We start from the raw sequence: 22,232 nt of genomic DNA on the forward strand, positions 1-22,232 counted from the left end.
ACCCATTTGATGGACCTAGGTCTTTTAAGGAGGTTCAACAAAATTTTGAGCTCCTGCCATGTGCCACCAATTACTTTCAGTGTTGAACACACACTTGTGAAGAAGACAGGGCCTGTCCCCTCACAGAGCTTACAGTCCGGTTGCACAGAACAGGCATTTCGTCCAATGTGTAAACACATGATGCTTTGTAATTTTAAGGCACGGTAAATACGACAAAAGAAATTAGTAGGGTATGTGAGAAAACAGGAGCTCTCTGTTTTTGATGTGGGTTGGTTTTTTGGAGTATTACTGTGATTCCCCCAAATCATTGTACCCTTGCAGGGCCTTGAGAGAGGGTAAGGACTTGGTGCAGATGGCCATGTTTGAACTGCTCGTTTTCCAGGTGGATACCCCACGTCCAAACAGGCTGTGACTCGGCCCAACTGGTCAGCAGCTGAGCCAGAACCAGCTCTCAGCCTCTGACTTCCAGTCCCTACCAAGAGTTTACAGAATGTTCTGATGATTGGTTCCTGAAGATAGGAAGGGACCTTGAGGAAGTCATCTTGTCTGCTCTGCACTGAGGCAGTGGCCCCATCCAAGCACCCCAGATGGCTGGGAACTTTGGGCTGTTTTAATGACTTGGGTGATTCCATAACCTGCCCCCATCCACTCCAGGGATCTGTTCTAACCATTCAGAAGTGCTTTCTTCTTTCTGACTTGTAAAGCCCATTTCCTCTTATTCTGCCTTTAGTGGCAGAGGATGGACCAGAGAGCCGTCGCCCTCCTTTTGAATTCCCTTATCACCGAGGAGGCTGTGGTTATTGAATCGTCCCTCAGCCTTTCCTCCTGAAACAACCACCTTTCCTTTGCTCTCGCTGCTCTTTATCTTTGGTGTCTGGGAATCCTAGATTGAGGACACAGGGCTGAGAATAAGGTATGGAAGGTCTTAGTATTCTTATTTAACCCTTACAGAAAATCCTGGAAGGAGGCGAGACTTCTTGCCTTCTGCAGATATGAGAATGTCCAAGTAGAAGTTCTGAGTCACTTGGTTGAAAGTATTCAACAGGTTCATGTGCAGCTGCCCCGGTTTGCACTTTCCAGTCAGTTTTACACCATCATAACATTTCTAAGATTGGCTTCATGCTCCAGCCTTGTGCAAAACAGAGTCAAGGTTACAGCTGAAGTCCAGCTCCTCCGATCGAGTCTCCAGTGAGGCCTCTGATAAGGCACTTGGCCCACTTGGCTTGGTTACCCCTTGGGTGGTTGAGAAGATTAAAGGAGATGATTGGGTTGGGCAGCACCTACTATGTGCCAGCCCTATTCTTGGCGTGGGGGGCAGGTGCAACATGGAAGAAAACAAACACCCTATCCCTTGGAGCAGGGAGCCCAGCATGTGCTGAGTGATCACCCAGCGGTAGCTCTGGGTTCTTATTAGCATTTCTAAACCCATGGGATCAGGTTATATCATTTCTTTTTTTTTTTTTTTTTTTTTTTTTTGTCGTTTTTTCGTGACCGGCACTCAGCCAGTGAGTGCACTGGTCAGTCCTATATAGGATCCGAACCCGCGGCGGGAGCGTTGCCGCGCTCCGAGCGCAGCACTCTATCTACCAAGTGCACCACGGGCTCGGCCCAGGTTATATCATTTCTAAGGTTCATTCTGGCTCAAAAACTTTATGACTCTGCTTGTAACTGCGTGTTTCTTTTGTTACTCCAACTAGAGTGCAGGCTTCTAGAGACAGGGCCCGTGTCTCCCCTCTTCTTTTCCATATTACTGTCCCCTCTCAAGACCCTTACACCAAATTATGCAGCAGCTTCCCACTGGGCTTCTTGCCTACACTCACCCCTCTTTAGACCACTCCAACCTGCTGGCACATCTTGATGCCACATGCTACTGGGAGCACTTTCTCCCCTCCCCCTCACACTCTCGGCCTCCTGGGCCCTTCCCTACCCATGAAGACAAGACTCTGGACTTACACCAGAGACCTACTTCCTTTCTTCTCCAGGCCTTCTTAGCCCAACTAGTTAAATCCCTCTCTCCCCGCTCTGGAAGGGCTTTTCACTGCCTTTCCTTTCCCCAGTCCTGGGTGTCATCTCCTCCATCGTGGCGCAGTGTGCTCCCATCTGTCACAGGGAGCCGTCCCCAACCATTCTGGTTGGCATCTTCTGGTCAATGCTATGCAACATAACATTTCTGAGATCTGGCTTCATGTTCTGGCCTAGTTCAGTAGAACAGAATCAAGGTCCCAGCTGAAGTCTAGATCCTCTGGCTGAGTCTCTGTTGGGGACTAGAAATGTCCTCTCTATCATCTGGGTTACCTCTACCAGGTCACTCATATCCTGCCTCTTATTCTACAATAACTTTATAAAATGTTGAGGCTAGTCTTTGTGTTAGGAGGCAGAAAGAGAGGTTGGGTGAAAGCCAGACGCATCAGTCCCAGCCCACCGGTTCCAGCCATGTGATCTGGGCAGGCCACTGTCCTTCTGGGACCACCAAGGGCCTCATCTGTAAAACGGGCACAGTACAGTGATCCTCCTCCCCCAGGGTGTGAGGATTAAATGAATTGATGTGTATAAAGGGGTGTCCCTCCTTGTGGGCCCGTGAGAATGCTGCATGTACCTCATGACACCCCCACGTTATGGTGATGTGCTCCCTCCAGGCCGTGGTGCAGATGGGGGCTGATATTCTTGGAGTTCAGCATGGTGCTGGACACCATGAGTGAGCAGGAGCTCAGTGACACATGCAGACGACTGGCTGTGCTCTTTCATGAGCCCCACTCTTTTGCCAACCCCAGGGCTATCTTTACAGCCCAGCTGCTGTGGCCTGACAGACTGTGTTCTCTTTGAGCCTTTCTTGCGCCTCCAGTTGGTTTTTTGGCTGCTGGCTCAGTCTTGGTGGACCCAGCGGAGGTTGCCAGGTCTTTGTAAAGTAGTAGGGCTTTAATGGGCTGCAGGCAGGGTCCCTTCCTGCAGCCTGCCGACCTATCTCCCTCCACCCTCCTACTTAAGTCCCTTGCTGATGACACAAGAGGAATGTGGCCCAGCAGGAGACAGGCACAATGGTGGGTCTGGGAGGAGATCAAGAGGGCGAGATGGGGAGTCAGAGGCCACTGAAACAACAGGGCTGGAGACACTGGGGGAGGTGCCGGGCCAAGCGCTGGAACAGCTGTGCTGTCTTGTTAGTTCTGCAGCCTGCCCTGGGGGAGGAAGCCCTGGGGGTGTGGCGGGCATGGCAGAGGCCCAGCTCATGGGTGGGATGGGAGTCCTACACATCGTCTCGAACATGTGCGCCCCCTCTGTCCAGCTCACTGTGGGCCCAGGGTCAAAGGGAGAAGGCCATACCAGGTCTCTGGTTGTTTGCATCTCTGGACAAGGCTAACAGACCCCAATGGGGAGTCTAGATGCTGAAGATGTCTTGGGGCCTGAAATTGAATTCTTTAGGCACAGCTTGGGTATGGGGGCAGGGAGGAGGGAGACACTTCATGTCTACTGACTTCCTCTTTCATTCTGTGGCCTCCCTTCCTAGGACAGAGTCCCATTCCTTCCTCTTTGTAAGTGTGTATTTAGAACTTCGTAGGATCCCCTGGGCTGTCTCTGGAATATCCTGTGCCCTGGCAGACCCCCTGTGGGGCAGAGGAACCCAGCCTGCTTTCTCCCCAGGTCGAATCAGCAGCTCAGCAGGTCCCCCTTTGGTGGCCCTGCTTTCTGCCCAGGTGAGCAGCTGCACCTGGGCTGCAGGTTAGCGTTGACAGATTGTGGGATTGTGTGCTTGGGTGTCCTGGGGTCACCTGATTACTTGGGTTTCTGGTGAGGATCAGTGACCACACCCCTGTTGTGCTTTTCCTGTAGGTCCTTCAAGAGGAGCGAGCCAGTTAACCCATATCATGTAGGTTCCGGCTATGTCTTTGCACCAGCCACTAGTGCCAATGACAGTGAGATATCCAGCGACGCACTGACGGATGACTCCATGTCCATGACGGACAGTAGTGTGTAAGTATTCTGCTGTCCCCTGCATGTACGTGTGTGGGAGTGTGAGCCACCAGGGCGCCTGGGCAGCATTGCTGGTCGTCCTCACTTGGCTCAGCAAATCCCACCTGTGTGTGGACATTTGTCTGGTGGGAGGAAAGTATGACAGAGGTGTAGTGCTGGTCAGGGAGGGTGACATGGTTGTCTAGGTATATGTAAGCTTGGAGCTTTTAAAGGAAAGTTGGGATGATACCTTAACAGAAGAAAACAAAGTACAGTAGAAGGTTAAGATGAATATCTATACATTGCTTGAGTTTAAAACACACCTCTGGTTGTTCCTGTAAGAACAATTGCTTGGCTTGTTTTGAAACCCAGGTATCCTGTCTACAGAACCAACAGGTGGGAGAAAGGGTGGCATTAGAAGGGTTTTATTGTTTGGGGAGGAAAAAGCATTGGAGGTGGGGGTGAGAAAGCCAGAAATTGCTAACTGGCCACTGTGTGTAGTGTTCCCACATGGATATGTTTAAATGGACATCATTCAGTTCAGTAAGCATTGTGGAGTGCTTACTCTGTGTCAGTTGCTAGGGACCCTAAGTAGGGGCTTTCTCCAAAGTTGTGTCTGATCTTGGGTCTTTGCACATGGGTGGCTTTGATTTTTGAAAGTAATTCATATCATTGGGGTGGTCTTATGAGGTCAGCAGGTCAGCAGGCGAGGTCATGCTTTGAGTTTTAGGTCATTTGAAATCAGGTCATGGTGATCTGTGTTGATGGAGGGCATTGATACTCCTTGAGTCTCACAGAGTGCGGGGTGTGTGTGTACGTGTGTGTGTGTAGTGGTGAACTGGATGTCCCATCTCCTGCTGTCCTTTGACATTTTGACTCAAGGGACCCAGAGTAGAGCCTGGGCGAGGGTGAAATTCCCCAAAGGCTTCTCACCCAACAGCCACTTGAGACTCATTGTTCCAGAAATCGTCTGTGAAGGCTTTTCAACAATTGTATTGGAGTTGGAATTTCTCCTGCAAAGGGAACGGTTTTGAAAGGCAAACCCATTGAGCTGTTTCAGTTCTGGTGCACTTAGAGTTTGTTTCTTTTCGCTTCCTAAAACTGGACCATCTATTCTTCCAGTTTGTTTGAAACTATCTAGTTTCTATTGGCCAGCATCCTGTTGCATGGCCTGTGGCCTGAGACCAATCAGAGGGAAAGTTGGTGAGATTAGTTTGAGACTCTACTGTTGATTTTCCAGGTGGTTTTTATTGTGTTACCTCAAATTCCCTTGTTAGTAAGGGAGAGGGATCCTTGAGGTGAAAGGTTTCATTCTAATATAAGAACAGCATTTTGGCATTAGTAAAAAGAGTAAGGGTATACGTCTTTCATCCAGTATGGAGAAATGAGAGGTTTCACAGAAGTGGGTTTTACACTTGGGAAAAAAAAAATATCCTTTGATGGATATATTTCTTAAAATATGTTTTGCTCTGTCTTAATTGAATCATTATCAGACAAGGCAATTTATTTCTCAGTTATCCCATTAATATCAAGATCTGTTTTCATACTGTGCTGTGGTACTTCCTGTCTCATAGGCTTGAGTTTATACAGGGCTATCTGCCCCCACATGTACTGGACCACCCTCCGCCCCCTTCAGTAGCTTCTCTTTTCTCTTTGTCATTCTGCCTGCTGTCATTTTTTGTTACTGTGTGCTTGCTTCTAGCAACCATTACTTCTTCAGTTTTTGTGAATTTGTGGACTGCGTGGGAGTCTTCATGTTACATGCAAAATAAGAGTATGTTGGAACTGAATGAAGGCATCGAGTGAGTCTCCTAAGTCGAGTGTAGTTTACTTAAGACGCTGAGGCTTCTGTTTGGTTTTCTTCGAGACTATTTTTGGCTCGCTTCCTGGGCCTTGGCTGCATTTCAGTCTCCATCATTGAGGTGTTATTCTGGGTTCATGATGAGATAACTTGGGTGTAGTCCCCCTACTCGCTTCTGTTTGATCTACCCAAGACCCAATCAGACAGGCAGGCAGTCACTTGTGACTTTTACAGATGAGGAAGTAGGGCCTGCGCCTACACAGCCATTCATGTTGGGGGAAGAACTCAAATCCCGCCCCCCACTTGGCCTGCTGCGCCCTTCCCCCCAGGCGTGAACATTTCAACATGAGAAGTGTTAATAGGACCAGTTTGAGTCACTCTGGGTCTCTTTTATTTTCGTTTATTAGCGATTAGACTGCTTTCTTTTTTAACAGGTGGGGGAGGTAGAAGGAGCAAGTTCTGAGTTCTTCCTGCAGCCTTTCCATTTGCTCCCCTCCTTTTGTCCCCTTCCCAGATGCAAGACTTTTTCAGTTTTATGCAGAGGTGACCTTAAAGCTCTTACTCCTGGGGCCGAGCCCGTGGCGCACTTGGTAGAGTGCTGCGCTGGGAGCGCAGCGACGCTCCCGCCGCGGGTTCGGATCCTATATAAGAATGACCAGTGCACTCACTGGCTGAGTGCCGGTCACGAAAAAATGACAAAAAAAAAAAAAGAATGATTAAAGCTCTTACTCCTAACCCCTTTCGCTAAAACACTTTGTGGACTTGAAGCATGGGGAAGCCACTTGCAGGGGTCAGAATGGTCACTTTTGCCAGTCACCTGTTCTTGGTAGCAAGGGTTTGCCTTCAGGCCAGGGAGGTCCACTTGAAACAGAAACAGGAGAGGGCACATCCCTCACTTAGCACCTTCCTCGTGGAACACAGCAGATACCTTTGGGTCTTTGGTGGCAGGACCTCTGGCTGTTGTAGCCCCTCTTGTGGTCTCCTTGCCCCTTAGTTTGATGAGTGAACCAGGAAGCCACGGAAAAGCACCTGGGAAGCTCGGAGACCTGAGGCTCACAGTGCTGGCTCTGATCTTCCTGAGCGCTCTTCCAACCACGGGAGTATGGAATCAGATTGACCATCACAGTTGTGCCCACCTGGGCATGTCTGTGCCAGCTGGAAGTGCACTTGGCATCAGTGTGGGGTCACCCTCCCTTGGGGTTGTTTGTCTCCTGCTGCCTGTGGTGGGGGACAAAAGGGTTTCCAGAACCAAGAGCCCATTTTTAGCACTTTGAGGTTCCTGTGGGCCTCAAGCTGCCATCAGTCGCCTGGGGTCCTCCCTACTCTCATGTGAGCAGGCTTGGTGTGTGCTGAAAGCTCGCAGCTCGGCGAGGTGCTTTCTGGCCGGCTGGCCCTGGGTGTGTGTGATCTGCCCAGTGCTGGGCGGTCACCCGGGATTCCCAGGGCTGGGATTAGACCCCCTCTTCAGAGCTCTGCCAATTGTGGGCCTTGTGCAGATGAGAGCGCTGAGCGAGAAATAAAGTGTGTGGGGGATGAAAGCTGTACTGAATCGCTTTCAGCCCATTGTCATCCGGGGAGGCTTAGAGGGATGAGAGGGTAGCAGGCCCCTTTGAAATTTCCTTGAACAAGTGAATAGGAGCGCCCCATAAAGCGTGAAAAGAGCCCTGGCTGCTTCTCCTGTCACAATGGCCAGCTCGGCTGCAAGGGGCTAGGGAGGGGCCTGCCTGCCCTGCTGGGAGTTGGGGAGGGGACAGGGCTGGGAAGCAGGGAGAAGGGGTCACAGGCAGCCTTCAATAGACTCCAGAAGGTTGGAGTTCATTAGGCACAAGCCTGGGGGCACAATCGACTAGTTTGCGACAGAACCAGTTAAGTCCTGGAGGCCTTTGCAAGAGGGCCTGGGGAGAAGTTGGGGCAGGGCTGGTCTGCACCGGTTTATTCCAGGGAGCTGCCAGTGCACCAGGGCCAGCAGGCAGGGCTTTAGAGAAATCACTGCCTACTCCCAGAGCCCACAGCGACTTCTCTTTTGCCCTTAAGTAAAAAGCCCTGTTAAAGATGGCTGGGGATTTGGGTCTCCATCATAGACCTCTGAGAAGGCTGTTTTATGAGCCTGTTCCTCCAAAACCTGCATTCTCAGAAGAAATAGCAAATTTATTTATTTTGGAAAGTTAACTGCCGGACTCCCAGCTAAACCCTAAACCCCAATTCTTGGAGCGTTGAGGGCAGAAGGATTGTGGGGCCATTCCAGGACATCAGGCCTACGAGGATAGAACCGAAAACATCAGAGGCAGTAGGGATCTTGGCCCTGAAGTGCTGCCTGGTGGATAGAGGCGACCAGGAATCAGGAGCACTGAGTTGACGGCATGCAGGTGTCTCTCTTCTTTTTGCACAGAGTTGCTTATAACCAGGATCAGCTTTATTCATAGGTTAACTTCTGCTCCGAATGTCCCCAAGTCAGCACAAGATGATTTCCTCACGTTCCAGGCAGGGGGTGGCATGATTTATTTATTTATTTTTATTTTTTTATATTTTATTTATGGGGGTTTACTTTGGAGACCGGGAAATGCGTCTGAGTGAACTTCAAATATTACCTTATCTTACAAACCAGGCTTTTGATGTTGGCTGTGATCAGAGGCTGCCTTCAGAGTGGTTGCCAAATGAAGATGCGCGTGGACGCGTGTGCACACGAGTCTGCTATTTCAAAGCTGCCAGAAAGCGACATTCAGGTTAGGTCGGGCACAGTGGAGTCAAAAGGCTAAGCTAATTGGCTCAGCTTAAATGGAAACTAAGTGAAGTCCACACTTCAAAACCAGTGCTCCCCAGAAACAGCTGGGCCTGGCAGCTGGCTCATGAGCTAACATGTTTATAATTAAAGGAGACTGTATAGGAACCAAAACTCTGGTGCTCTTCAGCGCACAGTTTTGAGCAGCCAGAAAACTGATCATAGACTTTTAGAGCTCGAATAAAAGAAGAGAGGCCCCCTTTTGGAATGAGGGGCTGTTTTGGAAGAAGATTCTTGACTAGGGGGAATTAAAGCCACATTTCTTTGAAGAAGGTGCCTCTTAAGCCTTTCTGAGCCTCTGCAAGCTGAAGTCTCCCTTTCCTGTTCTGGTCACAAGTGGCTTTTCCTGTAGTTCGGTCCTTCACCTGCCCTGAGTGTAATGGGTGTGTGTGTGGGGGGGTGCTTGTGAAGTCATTTGTCCCTCAATCTGGCAATGACCTGCTCCCTGACCCCCATCCCTAACCCCTACTCTCTTTTCTTTTTCTACCTTATATGGAGAGAGAAAAAGGTATAAAAGCTTTACCATTGGTTCCCATCTGGGACAGAAAAAAGGAGAGGAGATTGAAGACTAGTGGAAACTTCAGACAGAGCCCTGGAGGGGATGGATGGGGGACTTTTCTCAGATTCTTGAAGACTTATGTCTTTCGTGTCATGGTGGGGTCTGTGGGGTGCTTGACTCCTGCCCCCCCCAGATTGTCTGCAAGGGGTCTGAAGCAGAGCCATCCACTCTTATTAAGTCCCTGGAAGAGGAGCTGTTCAGGAGATGGGTGTGGACACTATCCTGTCGTCCTGAGCAGCAGAATTTGGATAGACCAGTATGAGACCCAATCTGTTGGGACCCCTACCGCCATCCCACAGAGGATCTTAGGTGAGAGATGGGGATATCCACTGCCTCTTGGGAACCAGCTGGCATGCCCCATAGCCAGTGAGTACAATGTGGTGGGGGAGGGCTTTCCAGAACATTCTGCAAATTTCCCATTTGACCCTTCAGAATGTCAGGTGACTCCTTGGGGCTTAGGAAGTGGTGCCCCGTATCCAGACCATCAAGAAGCTTGGCTTCTCTGGTTGGATCTGGGAGGGGCATCTTGAAATGAGGACCTCAAGTGTAGGTTGTTAAGAAGCCTCTTCTGGAGTCCAGCAGCAGCTTGGGTTTGGATCCTGGCTCTAACCACTACTGATGTAACTCAGGCAAGTTTTGGAACGGTTCTGGTTGTCTAAAACGGTTCGCTAAGTTTCTTGTGAGAATGAAGTCCGATTGTATGTCAGGTGTCTAAGCTAGCTTCTGACCCACAGTAGCAGTGCGGTGCCTGGGAGCTGGTAGCCTCAAGTTGGAAACCATCGCCTTGGGTGGGATTTGGGCACTGGTCAGGCCAGGCGTGCTTGTGAGAATCCAGTTTTCTCTTGTGTCTGAAAAACTATCCCAAGGTGAAAACATGGAGTTCTGATAAGTAATCTGCAGGTTGCTCAGTAAGTTGCAGGATTCAGAACCTTTTATCCTACTCTGCCCGCAAGGGCCTGGTCAAGTGCCCAGCCTCAGTATGCAGGGGCCTGACTTGGAGATGGTTACTTATGGGCACTGGTCAACCAGCTAACCCCTCCCACAGTGCTCACTGTCTCTGCCCCCCTGCACCCACCCCACCACCCATCTCTGTGGCAGGACTCACACTTATGTGTAAATTGTGTAAGTTCTTGCTTTAGATGCTAATTTCTCTTCTCCCGCCCTCCCCGTACCTCTGAATGTGATTATCCTTTATGCACTCCTTAGCCAAGGTTTGGCTAACATAGATTGGTTCATTAATCTACCGGAATCCTCGTTATCCCCTCAGTGGCCCTGTTTTCTGGCTCAGATCAACAGACTTACAGAAAATGCAACCACTTAGAATTCTAGGGCATTGCAGATAAGGAGCTAGAGGTTGACCAGTTACTCCTGGCTGCTCCCTGAGTATTTTTAGGCACTGCTAATTTTCACCCACTGCTGGATGAGCCAAAAAGGTTTTCCTTCTATGCTGCGATGAATAAAACACCAGGGAAAGGGAAATAACCAAAAACACCTAATGGCAATGTTTACCACCTCAAAGTGTGATTCATTGTGGAAATGTTTGAGCCCTGATGCTTTCATAAATAAGTGGCCTCCGGAAGGGATATCAGTGAGAAAATAGTCACACCATGACCATTTTGCTGTTTTCCAGAACAAAATTCTTTAAAAAAAAAAAAAAAAAATCATAGCAACTCCAGGTCATGTTTTTAGTGAACACTAGCTGGAGTGAAGCCTTGCTTTTTAAAAATTCTCCCACTTGCTGATTTTTTTTTGTTTGTTTGTTTTCATATAATAAGGACATAGGGGTCCATACTTGCTTCAGGTCTTTGCCCAAAGGTCACCTTCTCAGTGAGTACTTCACTGACGACCCCCCCATTTAAAACTGCAACTTCCCCACCCCCCAGCGATTCTCTCCCACTTTCCTGCTGTGTATTTCATCATTGTACCACCACCTTCTAACGTACGTATGTTTTGCTTCTCTGTTTTTGCTCATTGCCTGTACCACCTATTGGAATATAAGCTTCATAAAGGCAATTGTTTGAATTTTTTACCTCCTTTGTCCATTGCTGTCTCGCCCAGTGCCTAGAACAAGGCCTGGCACATAGTAGGTACTCAACTATTTTAATCAATTGCACAGAATGCCCATAGTAGGATTTTTTCTCTTTAGGCCCAAATTGGTCATGTGTCTTTGAAGATTTGTTGGCTGGGGGTGATGGGGTTTGGAGCTCAGGGAAGGAAGGAGCCGAAAGATCCCCCTGTGGTGGTTTCTAAAAAGAACTTTGGAAACGAGTGGGAGGTTGACTATTAGAGAATTCTGCATACCTCACTAATGCCTGGCATAGCCCTCTTTGGACTTAGTCCCTGTTCCCACAACCTTTTGCCCTGGTACTGTCTGTAAGGCACTGGTTTCTGGATTTGGGATAGTGCATTGCTGTGGTAACACGATTGGGAGGATCAGAGGGACTAAGGATCTCTGCTTGGGGCACCTGTAAAATGGGGGAGCACCCCTCTGTCCAGGCTGGCTGGAGTGTAATCCAGTCCTAAGACAACAGCCTGAGAGTCGAGCTCACCAAGCTCTTCCAAGTTGATACTTCTGCATGCGAGAGGGAGCCAAGTGTCTAGAGATGATTGATGGGCAGGATGGAAAGTTGCTTTGGCAATTTGATCTTGGATGGATCCTTCCCCGTGGGAACAGTGACGCATGGCACCTTCCCCTGGAAGCGGGTGGCCATGTCTGTTGGCAGGATCTCAGGATGCGTATATGAGTTGGCCCGTGCTGAAGGCATCCACGTGAGCCTGTGGATTTTGCTTTTTCCTTTCCCTTAGAGATGGAATCCCTCCTTACCGCGTGGGGAGTAAGAAACAGCTCCAGAGAGAAATGCACCGCAGCGTGAAGGCTAACGGCCAAGTGTCTCTACCTCATTTCCCGGTGAGTACAGTCTGGAGGGGGAGGGGAGTGGGAGGGGCCTAGGGTCCCCTAGGGGAAAAGAGAGGAAGGAAGAGCTGGACAGGAGGTGGTGCTTTGGGAGTTGATGTTGAGCAGAGTGATGTGGTTATGAGGTTCAAGGTGACCTATTTTTGAACCTTTTACATTTTCTGAATTCAGAAAACAAAGTGCTCCATGAGAAAGAAACCGAAGCAGTTCCTTCTCAGAAACTGAGAAATGTTAGATGATCCATGCTGCTCTCCATCCTGGTGGGCTCATTGTGTTGCCACCAGAATGGCATCCCCCCGAGGGCAGGGCGTGTTGTCTATGCCACTAACTTCTGTATCCACAGAGACCAGAACAGTGCCTGACGCATAACAGGTGCTCAATAAACACTGATTGACTGAATGAATGAACGAGCAGGCCTGAGGCATCTCTGCCCCCTTCGGAAGGAAAGTCACATCCCTGGGACATTCCACATCTTGTGTTGACTGCACGACTTGGTTGTTTGGGTCATCCATCTCTCTATTTACTTGGCCATTTCTCCTCCTGACGTATGAAGCCTGGAAGGGTGGCTTTTCCAACCCCAGAACTTGTTTTGCTCATTTCCAACCCCAGAACTTGGTTCAGTACCTGTGGTTGAGTCTGAATGAATGAAGTGTTTGGTAGTGAGGAGCCTGTGAGCAGCAGCTTCCCATGATTGAGCTGGTAGGGGAAGGGCTTTTCAGGGACCTCCCCTTTTATTTCCATGTCCCCCAAAGCAGCCCACACATGGCCCCTGTACTTGAGTGCCTCCCCGTCTGTATTCTTATTGCAGGGCTGTGCTTCCTACAATACCGTGAGGTCTAGGTTGCCAGGATGCCCTTCCTCAGGGAGGGGAAGAGGGCACCCAGCCTTCAGCAGGAGTCTGTCTATGAATCCTTCCTGCTGGCTGCAGAGAATCCAATTGGTCTGTCCACTTAGGTTGCATTTAGAAAATTAACACATCGAATTGCTAATCCCATGTTAGTGCACAGATTGGTGCACAGATGTGGCTCTTCTGCGGAAGCTCCTCACACAGACAAGGGCAGACTTAACCTTGTCTTAAAATTAGCATCTGAAGGTTGCCCCACCTCCAGCTTCTCCACACCCCCTAGTACAACAGTACTGATGACATCTCCTATGATGTTTTTTCCCCCCCTATTGGGGGTAATGTGTGTGTTAACAAAGAAAAGTTCTATTGCCCGAGCTTGCAAATTAGATGATTTTGTCCTGGGGTGTGCAAATCGACTTTCTCCATCAGGCAGATCTTTGATCGGGGGCTGCATGGAGGCTGCATGGAGCCAGCCTGTGCCAGAGGGGCCATGGTACGGACCCACTTCTCTGCCTCTCGTGTTTCTGCAGCTGCGTGGTTGCCGTGGCGAGGCCTATCTTGGCGGCTGGGGGAGATGCCAGTCTCTGCAAGTTGGCTTTCTGCTCCCCTCCACCCCACCCCCAAAGAAAAGGCCAAAAAGAGGGAGATGAGGAGGAAGGAGGCAGAACAACTGGGGGCCGGGGGGGTAGTGCGGGGACAGGAAGAGGACAGAAAGCTGGGCGGTGGGGCTCTCTGCTTGCTGCTTTTGGCAGGGGTCCTCCATGCCTTTTTATATTCTGCACTTGATTTGGAGATGTTCCCTTTTCCCTTGATAGATCAGCTTGGGGCAGCTGGGCTCAGCAGTGTTCTGCTACTAGCCTGCAGCAGCTTCCTTCATTTTCTGTACAAAGACAGAGGGAGGAGGGAGGAGGAGAACAGGGGAGAGGGAGGACGGTGTGGAGACAACACCAGCTCAAAGGTGCGCAGCGAGCGGCCAGGAAATAAATTACCACTTCTTCTCTGATCCCGGCCCTGCGACTCCGTTTTTTTTTTTTCTTTCCCTTTTCCTCCCTCCACCTCCCTTCCAATCTTATTTTTTTAAATTTCCAACTCCCTTTCTGTTTAGACTCCACTTTTTATTCCTTGAGTTGGTCTCTCTCCCCTCCCAACTCAGAGGGCTGCTATTTTTTTGATGTTTGACAACAGTCTTTGAAGATTTTCTACTTCAGAGTAGCTACTGATGGGCTGGTTGTACTACAGAGAGAGCAAGCAGCGCCTCTCGGAGTGCGACCAACTGCTCCTGCCCAAGGCAAGCGCTGGTGGGGACCGTGGCTCGCCATGAGGCCGTGGCGCCGGCGCATAAAAATCTGGAGCAGCTCGGGCCACCTCACCATCCACTCTCCACCCCGACATGGGGACACGGTGCCCGTCACCGGGTCCTGGGAGCTCTGGCCAAGCTACCACCACCATCACCCACCTGGCCTGCTAAGTGTACTTGTCCCTTTCCTCCCGTGCCCTGTAGAGAACCCACCGCCTGCCCAAGGAGATGACCCCTGTGGAGCCTGCCACCTTTGCAGCCGAGCTGATCTCGCGGCTGGAGAAGCTGAAGCTGGAGCTGGAGAGTCGCCACAGCCTGGAGGAGCGGCTGCAGCAGATCCGAGAGGTAGCGTGGGCTCTGTCCACCACCCCGGGCCTGGGGCGGGGCCCCCCACCTACTTCCCGGGTCACCACCCTTCTGCTGCTTTCCCTTCCAGGATGAAGAGAAGGAGGGGTCCGAGCTTGTGTTGGGCTCACGGGAGGGGGCTCCCACCCAGCACCCCCTCTCCCTCCTGCCCTCTGGCAGCTATGAGGAGGACCCGCAGACCATCCTGGACGATCACCTGTCCAGGGTCCTTAAGACCCCTGGCTGCCAGTCGCCTGGCCTAGGCCGCTACAGTCCCCGTTCCCGCTCCCCTGACCACCACCACCACCAGCAGCCGCAGCAGCCGCAGCAGTACCACTCCCTTCTTCTGCCCGGGGGCAAGCTGCCCCCCGCCTCCATCCCACCAGGCACCTGCCCCCTCCTTGGGGGCAAGGGCTTTGTGACCAAGCAGATGACAAAGCATGTCCACCACCACTACATCCACCACCACGCCGTCCCCAAGACCAAGGAGGAGATCGAGGCGGAAGCCACACAGAGGGTGCGCTGCTTCTGCCCCGGAGGCACCGAGTATTACTGCTACTCAAAGTGCAAGGGACACCCCAAGGCTCCAGAGCCTGCACCCGGGGAGCAGTTTGGGTAAGTGCCGGGCAGACTGCAGTGTCCAGGGTGGGCTTTTCTCCCATCCAGAGCCCTGGGCAGGTGTGAGGTGGGGTCATAGTCACAGGCACTTAGCTTCTAGGAGGGAGGCGGAGGGCAGAGCTGGGTGGGGGAGCAGGTGCACGATCTTCCGAGTCACTGTCCTCCACTGACTGAGGTATCCAATCAAAGGGGTCCTGGAGATTTAATGGGGTCTCTGGGTTGGGTGTGGTTCTTGGTTCCCCACAGTGGCAGCAGAGGCAGTACCTTGCCCAAACGAAATGGGAAAGGCGTGGAGCCTGGCCTGGCCCTGCCCGCCAGGGAAGGAGGGACCCCCAGCGGAGCAGGGGCCCTGCAGCTTCCGGGGGAGGAAGGAGACAGGTCGCAGGATGTCTGGCAGTGGATGCTGGAGAGTGAGCGGCAGAGCAAGCCCAAGCCCCATAGGTAAACACCGCCCGCCGCCACCATGGCTGCCAGGGTCACGGGCACTTGGTATGGAGGTGTTGTGGGGATGGGTGTTTTTGTAGTCGGCCGAAAACAAATGTGACTGTTCGCTCCTGCCATCTTAATATTGAACATCGGACTGAGCAGACCACAAAAATGTCATGTTTTGGCAACAACCCCTGTTCGTGTTATGCTAGAGTTATTTTTTTCCTCTCTCTGTCAGAGCAGAATAGACAAGTTTCTGTTGAAGTCACATTTTCCAGTTTTTCTAACCCAATTTCTTTCCTTTTGCTTTCTATCTCCTCATTTCTTGTCCAGTGCCCAAAGCACAAAAAAGGCCTACCCCTTGGAGTCTGCCCGTGCGCCCCCAGGTGAACGAGCTAGCCGGCACCATCTGTGGGGGGGCAGCGGGCACCCCCGCGCTGCCCCTCGCACCCACCCATTTACCCAGGACCCTGCAATGCCTCCCCTGACCCCACCCAACACCCTGGCACAGCTGGAGGAGGCTTGCCGCAGGCTGGCTGAGGTGTCGAAGCCCCCAAAGCAGCGGTGAGTGGGGGGTGGTCAGAGATTAAGACGGGGATTGGTTTTGGAGGTGGAGTCCTCGCCTCTTGTTGATGGGGAGGGCCCTTCTTTTCTGCCTGGGGCTCAGAGCCCCCTTGGGGAGGAGGAATTGTTTCTGGGTAAGATGTGCTCTTCCAACCTCTAGAAGTGGTTCCTTTTACTTGTGTTAGTTCTGCTAGAGTTAAACCAGGATCTGTTTGTTAGGCAAGTCATGCCTCAAAGTAGGAGAATGAATTCCTGTACAAATCTCACTCCTTACAAATGTCTTGATATTTAAGGTGGCTAGGTGAGGGTATAAGAAGCCATGACAGGTGGAGAATCAAGAGCCTTCGGTCCTTTGTCGGGGCTGGGAGTGTCCCATCCTGGACTAGTGGGGGTTTGAGGATGGCTGTCCTCAAGATGTCATCCAGGCCTCCCCCAGCCACTGTTCATACAAGACCTTGGTTGGGTCCCCACAGGGATGGAAATCGGGTCCTTGTTTCTTTAGGGGGCCAAAGAGAGTAATTGTCTCTCTGTCCCCCAGTTGCCCTGGGGATGACAGTAAATCTCTAAATCTCTCACATGACTGTGTCCTCAGGTGCTGTGTGGCCAGTCAGCAGAGGGACAGGAACCACTCGGTCACTGGCCAGGCAGGAGCCACACCCTTCTCCAACCCGAGCCTGGCTCCAGAAGAGTGAGTGTCTTTACCTGGCATTAATTACCAAGCTCTGCCGAGCAGTGTGTTTCAGGGTCTTCGCTATCTGGAGTTGTGTTTTTGTGGGACTTCTCTTTGTATGTAAAATAACCTTGATTTAACACTAGTGATGAGGAATGGTGAACACAGATGTTACCGTTCACAAAAAACCTGTGTGTACTGAGCAACATATCCACAACACAAGTTTTCCTGGGCACAGTGGAGTCAAAAGCTAGGACGTGAAGCCATTAGCAGCTAGGTAAAAGGGACCCCAGGACTGGATGGCAGAGTTGCGCCCCATTCACCTTGCAAGTTAGCGGTCCCAGAAACGTCTCTGTGTTGCCTCTGAGCTGAAGGGAAGGTGCTTTTCATGCTTTTCCACCGTTGCAGAGATCGAGAGGACCTCTTTGTGTTTTTGCTTGGAGAAAACAGAGTATCTTCCCTCGCCTTGGGTACTGATTCTTTTCGTAATTGTACACACTTGTGGAGTGGACCGAGAAGCCTGGCTCAGTTGAATTACAGGATGGTGCATTTAAAATGAAATCTGCTGCAGAGATCTAAAATGGTCTCAATAAAGTTTTCTTTCTTAGCGTCTTCGTCCTGAGCAGTGAGCAATGTGTGGAGTCCTGAATAAGCCACCTCCCCGGACCGTTCCGTTGTTTTAGTTGGTTGACCTTAAGTCTGCCAGCTATCCGGGCCAGCAGCTTTTTTTTTTTTTTTTTTTTTAAAGCCACTCTACAAAAACTTGGAATAAATGAGGAATTTGAAATGACTGTGGGCTCACTACCCTTTAGTTGTGATCGTTCTGCCAGAATGAGGGGTGGGCATCAGGCCTTGAGTTCATGCCATGCCTGGAGGTGGCCTGCTCTGGTTTCTCACCCCTGACGTGGGTGAGCCTGTGCAGCTCGCTGGGAATTCTCTGCTCCTCACTGCTGAGCACCCCATTTGTACTAACCTAAAGGAGGCTGCTGTGCACACACATTTGCTGACAGTGAGGGAGATGATACCAACGTGTACAACCGAAAGGGCCTCATCCCTTCCTGCACGCTCCATACAGACCACGTGGGGTTGGACTGCGTGTCCACCAGGGGTGGCTGCCTCTGTGGCATGTGGGCCTTGCTCCAAACCTCCTTTGAGCTCATAGTTGCGGCCTCTGTGTTTGGGTTCCCTGTCCCTTGAACACACACATGCAAGTGTATTCGCTTTCAACGTGCGTCTACTTTCAAATGCTGAACTTGTCGCATTCTGTCTTATTTCCAGTCACAAAGAGCCAAAGAAACTGGCAGGTGTCCACACGCTCCAGGCCAGCGAGTTGGTCGTCACTTACTTTTTCTGTGGAGAAGAAATTCCATATAGGAGGGTGCTGAAGGCTCAGAGCTTGACCCTGGGCCACTTTAAAGAGCAGCTCAGCAAAAAGGGAAATTATAGGTAAGAGTCCTGTGGTTTTTTTCTACTCTAGGGTTTCTTTGCTCAGAACGAAGAGCCAGCGCCTGGAGCAGCTCCCCTGGCCCGGGCAGACCCGGAGGGGCCGGAGGGCGGGCGCTCGGGAGGACTGGAGTGGCTGCTGGACGCCTGTTCCTCCTCGTTTCCTCTCTCCCCTCACCACTGATAGTAATAACACAACAGTCACCATGAGTGGGAGGCCACTGGGAGGGTTCCCTGGGGACCTGGCTGGGCTTTTTCTACCAGGTGAACAAGACGGAAGAGGAGTAGCCTTGCTCTGTCAGGAGAGCTGGGCTTGGGCCGAGCTGAGGCGGCTCTGCCTGAAATTGAGGGACGTGTGTGTGGGAGGGGCTGGTGGAGAGACAGACAGACAGACTGATTAGGCAGGAGGACCCAAAAGCACCTCTCCTGGCTTGGGTGGAAGCGAGACCCCCACATTGAAGGCTCAGAGAAGGGCGGAGACCAAGCTCTTGAAGTGCTGGCAGCATTCTCCTTACCCGGCCTTTCTGCCTGGAGAACTATCTCCCTGGGTCTGACGGGTCACTTGAAGCAGGGATGCTCTTTTGCCCATAACAAAGAAGTGGCCAGACCCCGTGGGTGGGCGCCGGGTGAGTGGGGCTGGCCCCTCTTCCTGCCTGGGCCCAGGGAAGGAACTTAACCTCAGGGCCACCTTTCCCTTTCTACCGGGGTGGAGGTGCCCCTGGGAAGGTCCATGCTGACCTTGCAGGGCCCTTGAGAGGGTTCAAGAGCTGCAGAGGACAAGGGAGGCCATTTCCTGGTCACTTTCCTCTTGATGAGGGGCAGGTGGTGGCTCCACCTCAGCTCATCCAGAGTCCTCCCTGCCCCTCTCCATGGCCTTCAACCCAAGGGAATGTGTGGCTTCTGCTGCGCTTATGTCTTGGGTGCAAGCACCCAGGGAATCCAGTTGTAGGGGGTGCTCACTCCTGGGGTCTGAACTTGACGGAATGTGCTGCCACAGTTGTGTGCCCTGGCCCTCTGCACCACTGCAGCCCTGCCCGGTAGGCATCTCCCCGTTCCCGTCTCCAGACCCAGAACTCTGAATATCTGAACAGCACTTAGCCACCTGCCATGTGGGTCCTGGCCCCGATGCAGCTACAGGGGCCCTGAGACGCCCTCCCCTCCAGATTGGGCCTGTGTAGCTCTGCCAGACGCCTTCATCTGGGAGTCAGCTTGGGCAGGGGCCCAAAGTGGTTCCTTCTATTGCTTTTGCTGGGGAAGGGATGGCGGTTGGGCTGAGACCCTGCAAGTGATTGACCAGCAGGGCGTGTAGCTGGGCCTAGATCTTTCCCTTTCCCACCTGGGCAGAAACAATCCTGAAAAGGCATCAAAGGGATTGGGGAATAGGCCTGACTGCTGCTGCTGCTGCTGCTGCTTTTTTAAAAAATCGTGAGAAGACACAAGGTGGAACTAATTACACAAGTGTGCCCCTCCAGGGATTCGTTTTGATCTAGGCTTCGCCTTGGCTGGACTTTGAGTGGAACCACAGGTGACCTTCAGGGGAGGAGACCCACGAGCACCCAGCAGAGGCTTGCGGGAGGGTGCTTTGCTCAGCCACTCCGGCCACATCTGGCTCTGATTTTTTTTTTTTTTCCTAAGGCACACAATAAGCCTGGCTTTGAAGCCCTGGCCTCCCCTTTAATGCACAAAGACTCGCACAAACGGTCGACTCTCAGATTCTTTCCTGATTGGATCAGGCTGTGGAAAGTCCCTCCCAGCCGCCTTATCTCTGCAGGGCCTGAGCTGGACTCGGTGCCCTCCTGGGGGGGGGGGGGGGCTCAGGGTGTCCTGCCTCACCCTCCCAGCCGGGCTGCTGCTCCAACATCTTAATTTGCAACCCCACCCCGCCAAATAAAAAGTCCAGTGAGGGGACTGGGGCTGCGGAGGGGCAGGGAGGCTGGGACACATTGAGTAATCTCAACATGGCAGGGATTCAGAAGCAAACAGTCCCTGCAGACGTGCCAGACGCTATTGGTGCCAGATGTCAGAAGAAAGCGGAGGTTGCCACATAAAGCATGTTGCAGTGGAAAAGCCCAGTTCTCAGAGAAAGCGAGGCCAGCACGGCTGAGGTCCTGGGTGGGGCCGAGAGCCATTGCGCCTTCCTCCCTGGAAAAGGCTGCGACTGTGTGAAAGGCCACTGCGTGTTGGCTCTGAGGCGCCTTGAAAGCCCAGCTTGGTAAAGCCAGAGCAGTCAGAGCTGAGGGCTGTGGCAGGGTTGCATTGGGGGTGGGGCCTCTTATTTGGAAAAGTGACTTTTCCACTGTCTCTTATCTTCTGGGCACAGGGCCCCTCCCCATTTTCTCACCGTCTCCTTGCAGGTGCCCCCTAAGAATTTTTGACCCCTTGACAAGAAACGTTCCCACCGCTGACCCATCAGAGCCCCGCTGCCGTGTACCCCGATGCGCCGGCCCAGCCCGGGATGCTGGAAACAGCCTTGACTAAACCCAGCTGTTTCACTTTATTTAGCCTTATCTCCTATGAAAGTATTTGGCTTGCCTTCATTAAAAGGAAAAAAATTAGCTCTAACCAAGGGGAGGTTTTTTTTTTTTCCCTTAAGAGAAAAGACGAAAACCAACCATAACCCTGAGACACAATTAAATGTTTTAAAGGCTCTCCCCCTCCCTCCAGGGGACCATGACCTTCCCTGTGTGAGTGGCCTTTATGGGCTGGAAGTGACAGCTTGCAGGGGCAGGTTTAATCCGTCTGAGGGGTCCTCCTTGCTGGCGATGGGGAAGGAAGAGGCCTCGTTTAATTTCCTCCAAAGGGGCTTGGGAGTGGGCCTGGCTGGTCATTTGCATCCGTACAATTAAACAGCCTTAGAAGAAGGAGCGCTGGGGTGGGATAAAAGGAACCTTTAATCAAGGGGCATAATAGAAGGGCCTTTAGTGTATGACCCTGGAGGGGCAGGATGGGAGAGGAGGCAGGGAAAGCAGGAGAGTGGGGAGGGAGCCTGTCACGGGGCGAGGGCCGTCAGACCCTGGGAAGCAGCACTGGGCCGGCCCACCTCCTACGCAGCTGTGGGGGGACCATCGGAGGGTTGGCACTCAGGCGCTGGAGGGTGGGAAGGACAGGAGGCCTCTAGACCGAACTGATACCCTAGCTGGAAGCCTGCCTTCTACAGACTTCTGCTGCAGGTTCAGGTTCCGCAGGTCACAGGTTCAGGCTGGCTGCTTGTGGAGCTGAGTCTGGGATCTCTGAAAAACTCCAGGCATTTTCCCTTCCCATTCTCTCCCTCATCCCCCAAAAAGGGGTGTGTGTGTGTGTCTGTCTGTGTCGGGGGACAGCAGAAGTCTGGGCTCAGGGGGTGCCCAGCCTCCTCCCGACCCACCTGTCTTGTGCCGTTTGGCCAGCCAGAGGCCGTCTTACTTTGGGTGTGGGCAGCAGTCCACATGCACACCTGCAGTCACAGGCTCTTAGGACACTTTAGTCCTCCACGTTGGCACACTTTTAAACAACATAGAAAATGCAGTTTACCAAGAAGCTTTTCTGGTTTTCCTTTTAAGGTATTACTTCAAAAAAGCAAGCGACGAGTTTGCCTGCGGAGCGGTTTTTGAGGAGATCTGGGACGACGAGACAGTGCTCCCCATGTACGAAGGCAGGATTCTGGGCAAAGTGGAGAGGATCGATTGAGCCTTGGGGGTCCGGCTTTGGTGATCTGTGGAGCCGAAGCGCATGTGACCTGTCTTGAGCACGAGCGACCGTGATAGAACATGTTGAAGGAAAACTAAACCAATGAAGAAGACAAAGTCTAGGGAAGAATTGGCCCCTGGGCCTTGGGGAGGGTGGGAGGGGGGTGATTTTCATAATTCGCGAGCTGAGAACTGAGATAAGAGAAGCCTGAACTATTTATTACAAACATGACCACTCTTGACTGTTGAAGATGCTGACGGTTTGAGAGACTGCCATGCATGATATATGACTTCCTAGGGATCTGAAGTCCCCCGACTAAGAGAAGCTGTGTACAGCTTACCTGGACAGGAACCTCACTGAT

General features: G+C 51.8%; 1 protein-coding gene across 2 annotated transcripts in view; it reads left to right on the top strand.

The window, feature by feature from the left end:
* AXIN2 (axin 2) overlaps positions 1 to 21,988 on the top strand; it is a 29,593-nt gene extending 7,605 nt beyond the window's left edge. Inside the window, exons 3-11 of one of the 2 annotated variants that reach the window (XM_063081058.1) lie at positions 3,826 to 3,966; positions 11,890 to 11,992; positions 14,344 to 14,484; positions 14,576 to 15,099; positions 15,349 to 15,543; positions 15,862 to 16,092; positions 16,685 to 16,780; positions 18,041 to 18,208; positions 21,745 to 21,988. In XM_063081058.1, the coding sequence (XP_062937128.1) occupies positions 3,826 to 3,966; positions 11,890 to 11,992; positions 14,344 to 14,484; positions 14,576 to 15,099; positions 15,349 to 15,543; positions 15,862 to 16,092; positions 16,685 to 16,780; positions 18,041 to 18,208; positions 21,745 to 21,871 (1,726 nt within the window). In that variant the 3' untranslated portion in view covers positions 21,872 to 21,988. The remainder of the gene's footprint in view (positions 1 to 3,825; positions 3,967 to 11,889; positions 11,993 to 14,343; positions 14,485 to 14,575; positions 15,100 to 15,348; positions 15,544 to 15,861; positions 16,093 to 16,684; positions 16,781 to 18,040; positions 18,209 to 21,744) is intronic. The other variant, XM_063081059.1, reaches the window with a different exon arrangement.
* Positions 21,989 to 22,232: the final 244 nt, after the last annotated feature.

The sequence above is a fragment of the Cynocephalus volans genome, chromosome 16, assembly GCF_027409185.1.
Source record: "Cynocephalus volans isolate mCynVol1 chromosome 16, mCynVol1.pri, whole genome shotgun sequence".
NCBI lineage: Eukaryota > Metazoa > Chordata > Mammalia > Dermoptera > Cynocephalidae > Cynocephalus > Cynocephalus volans.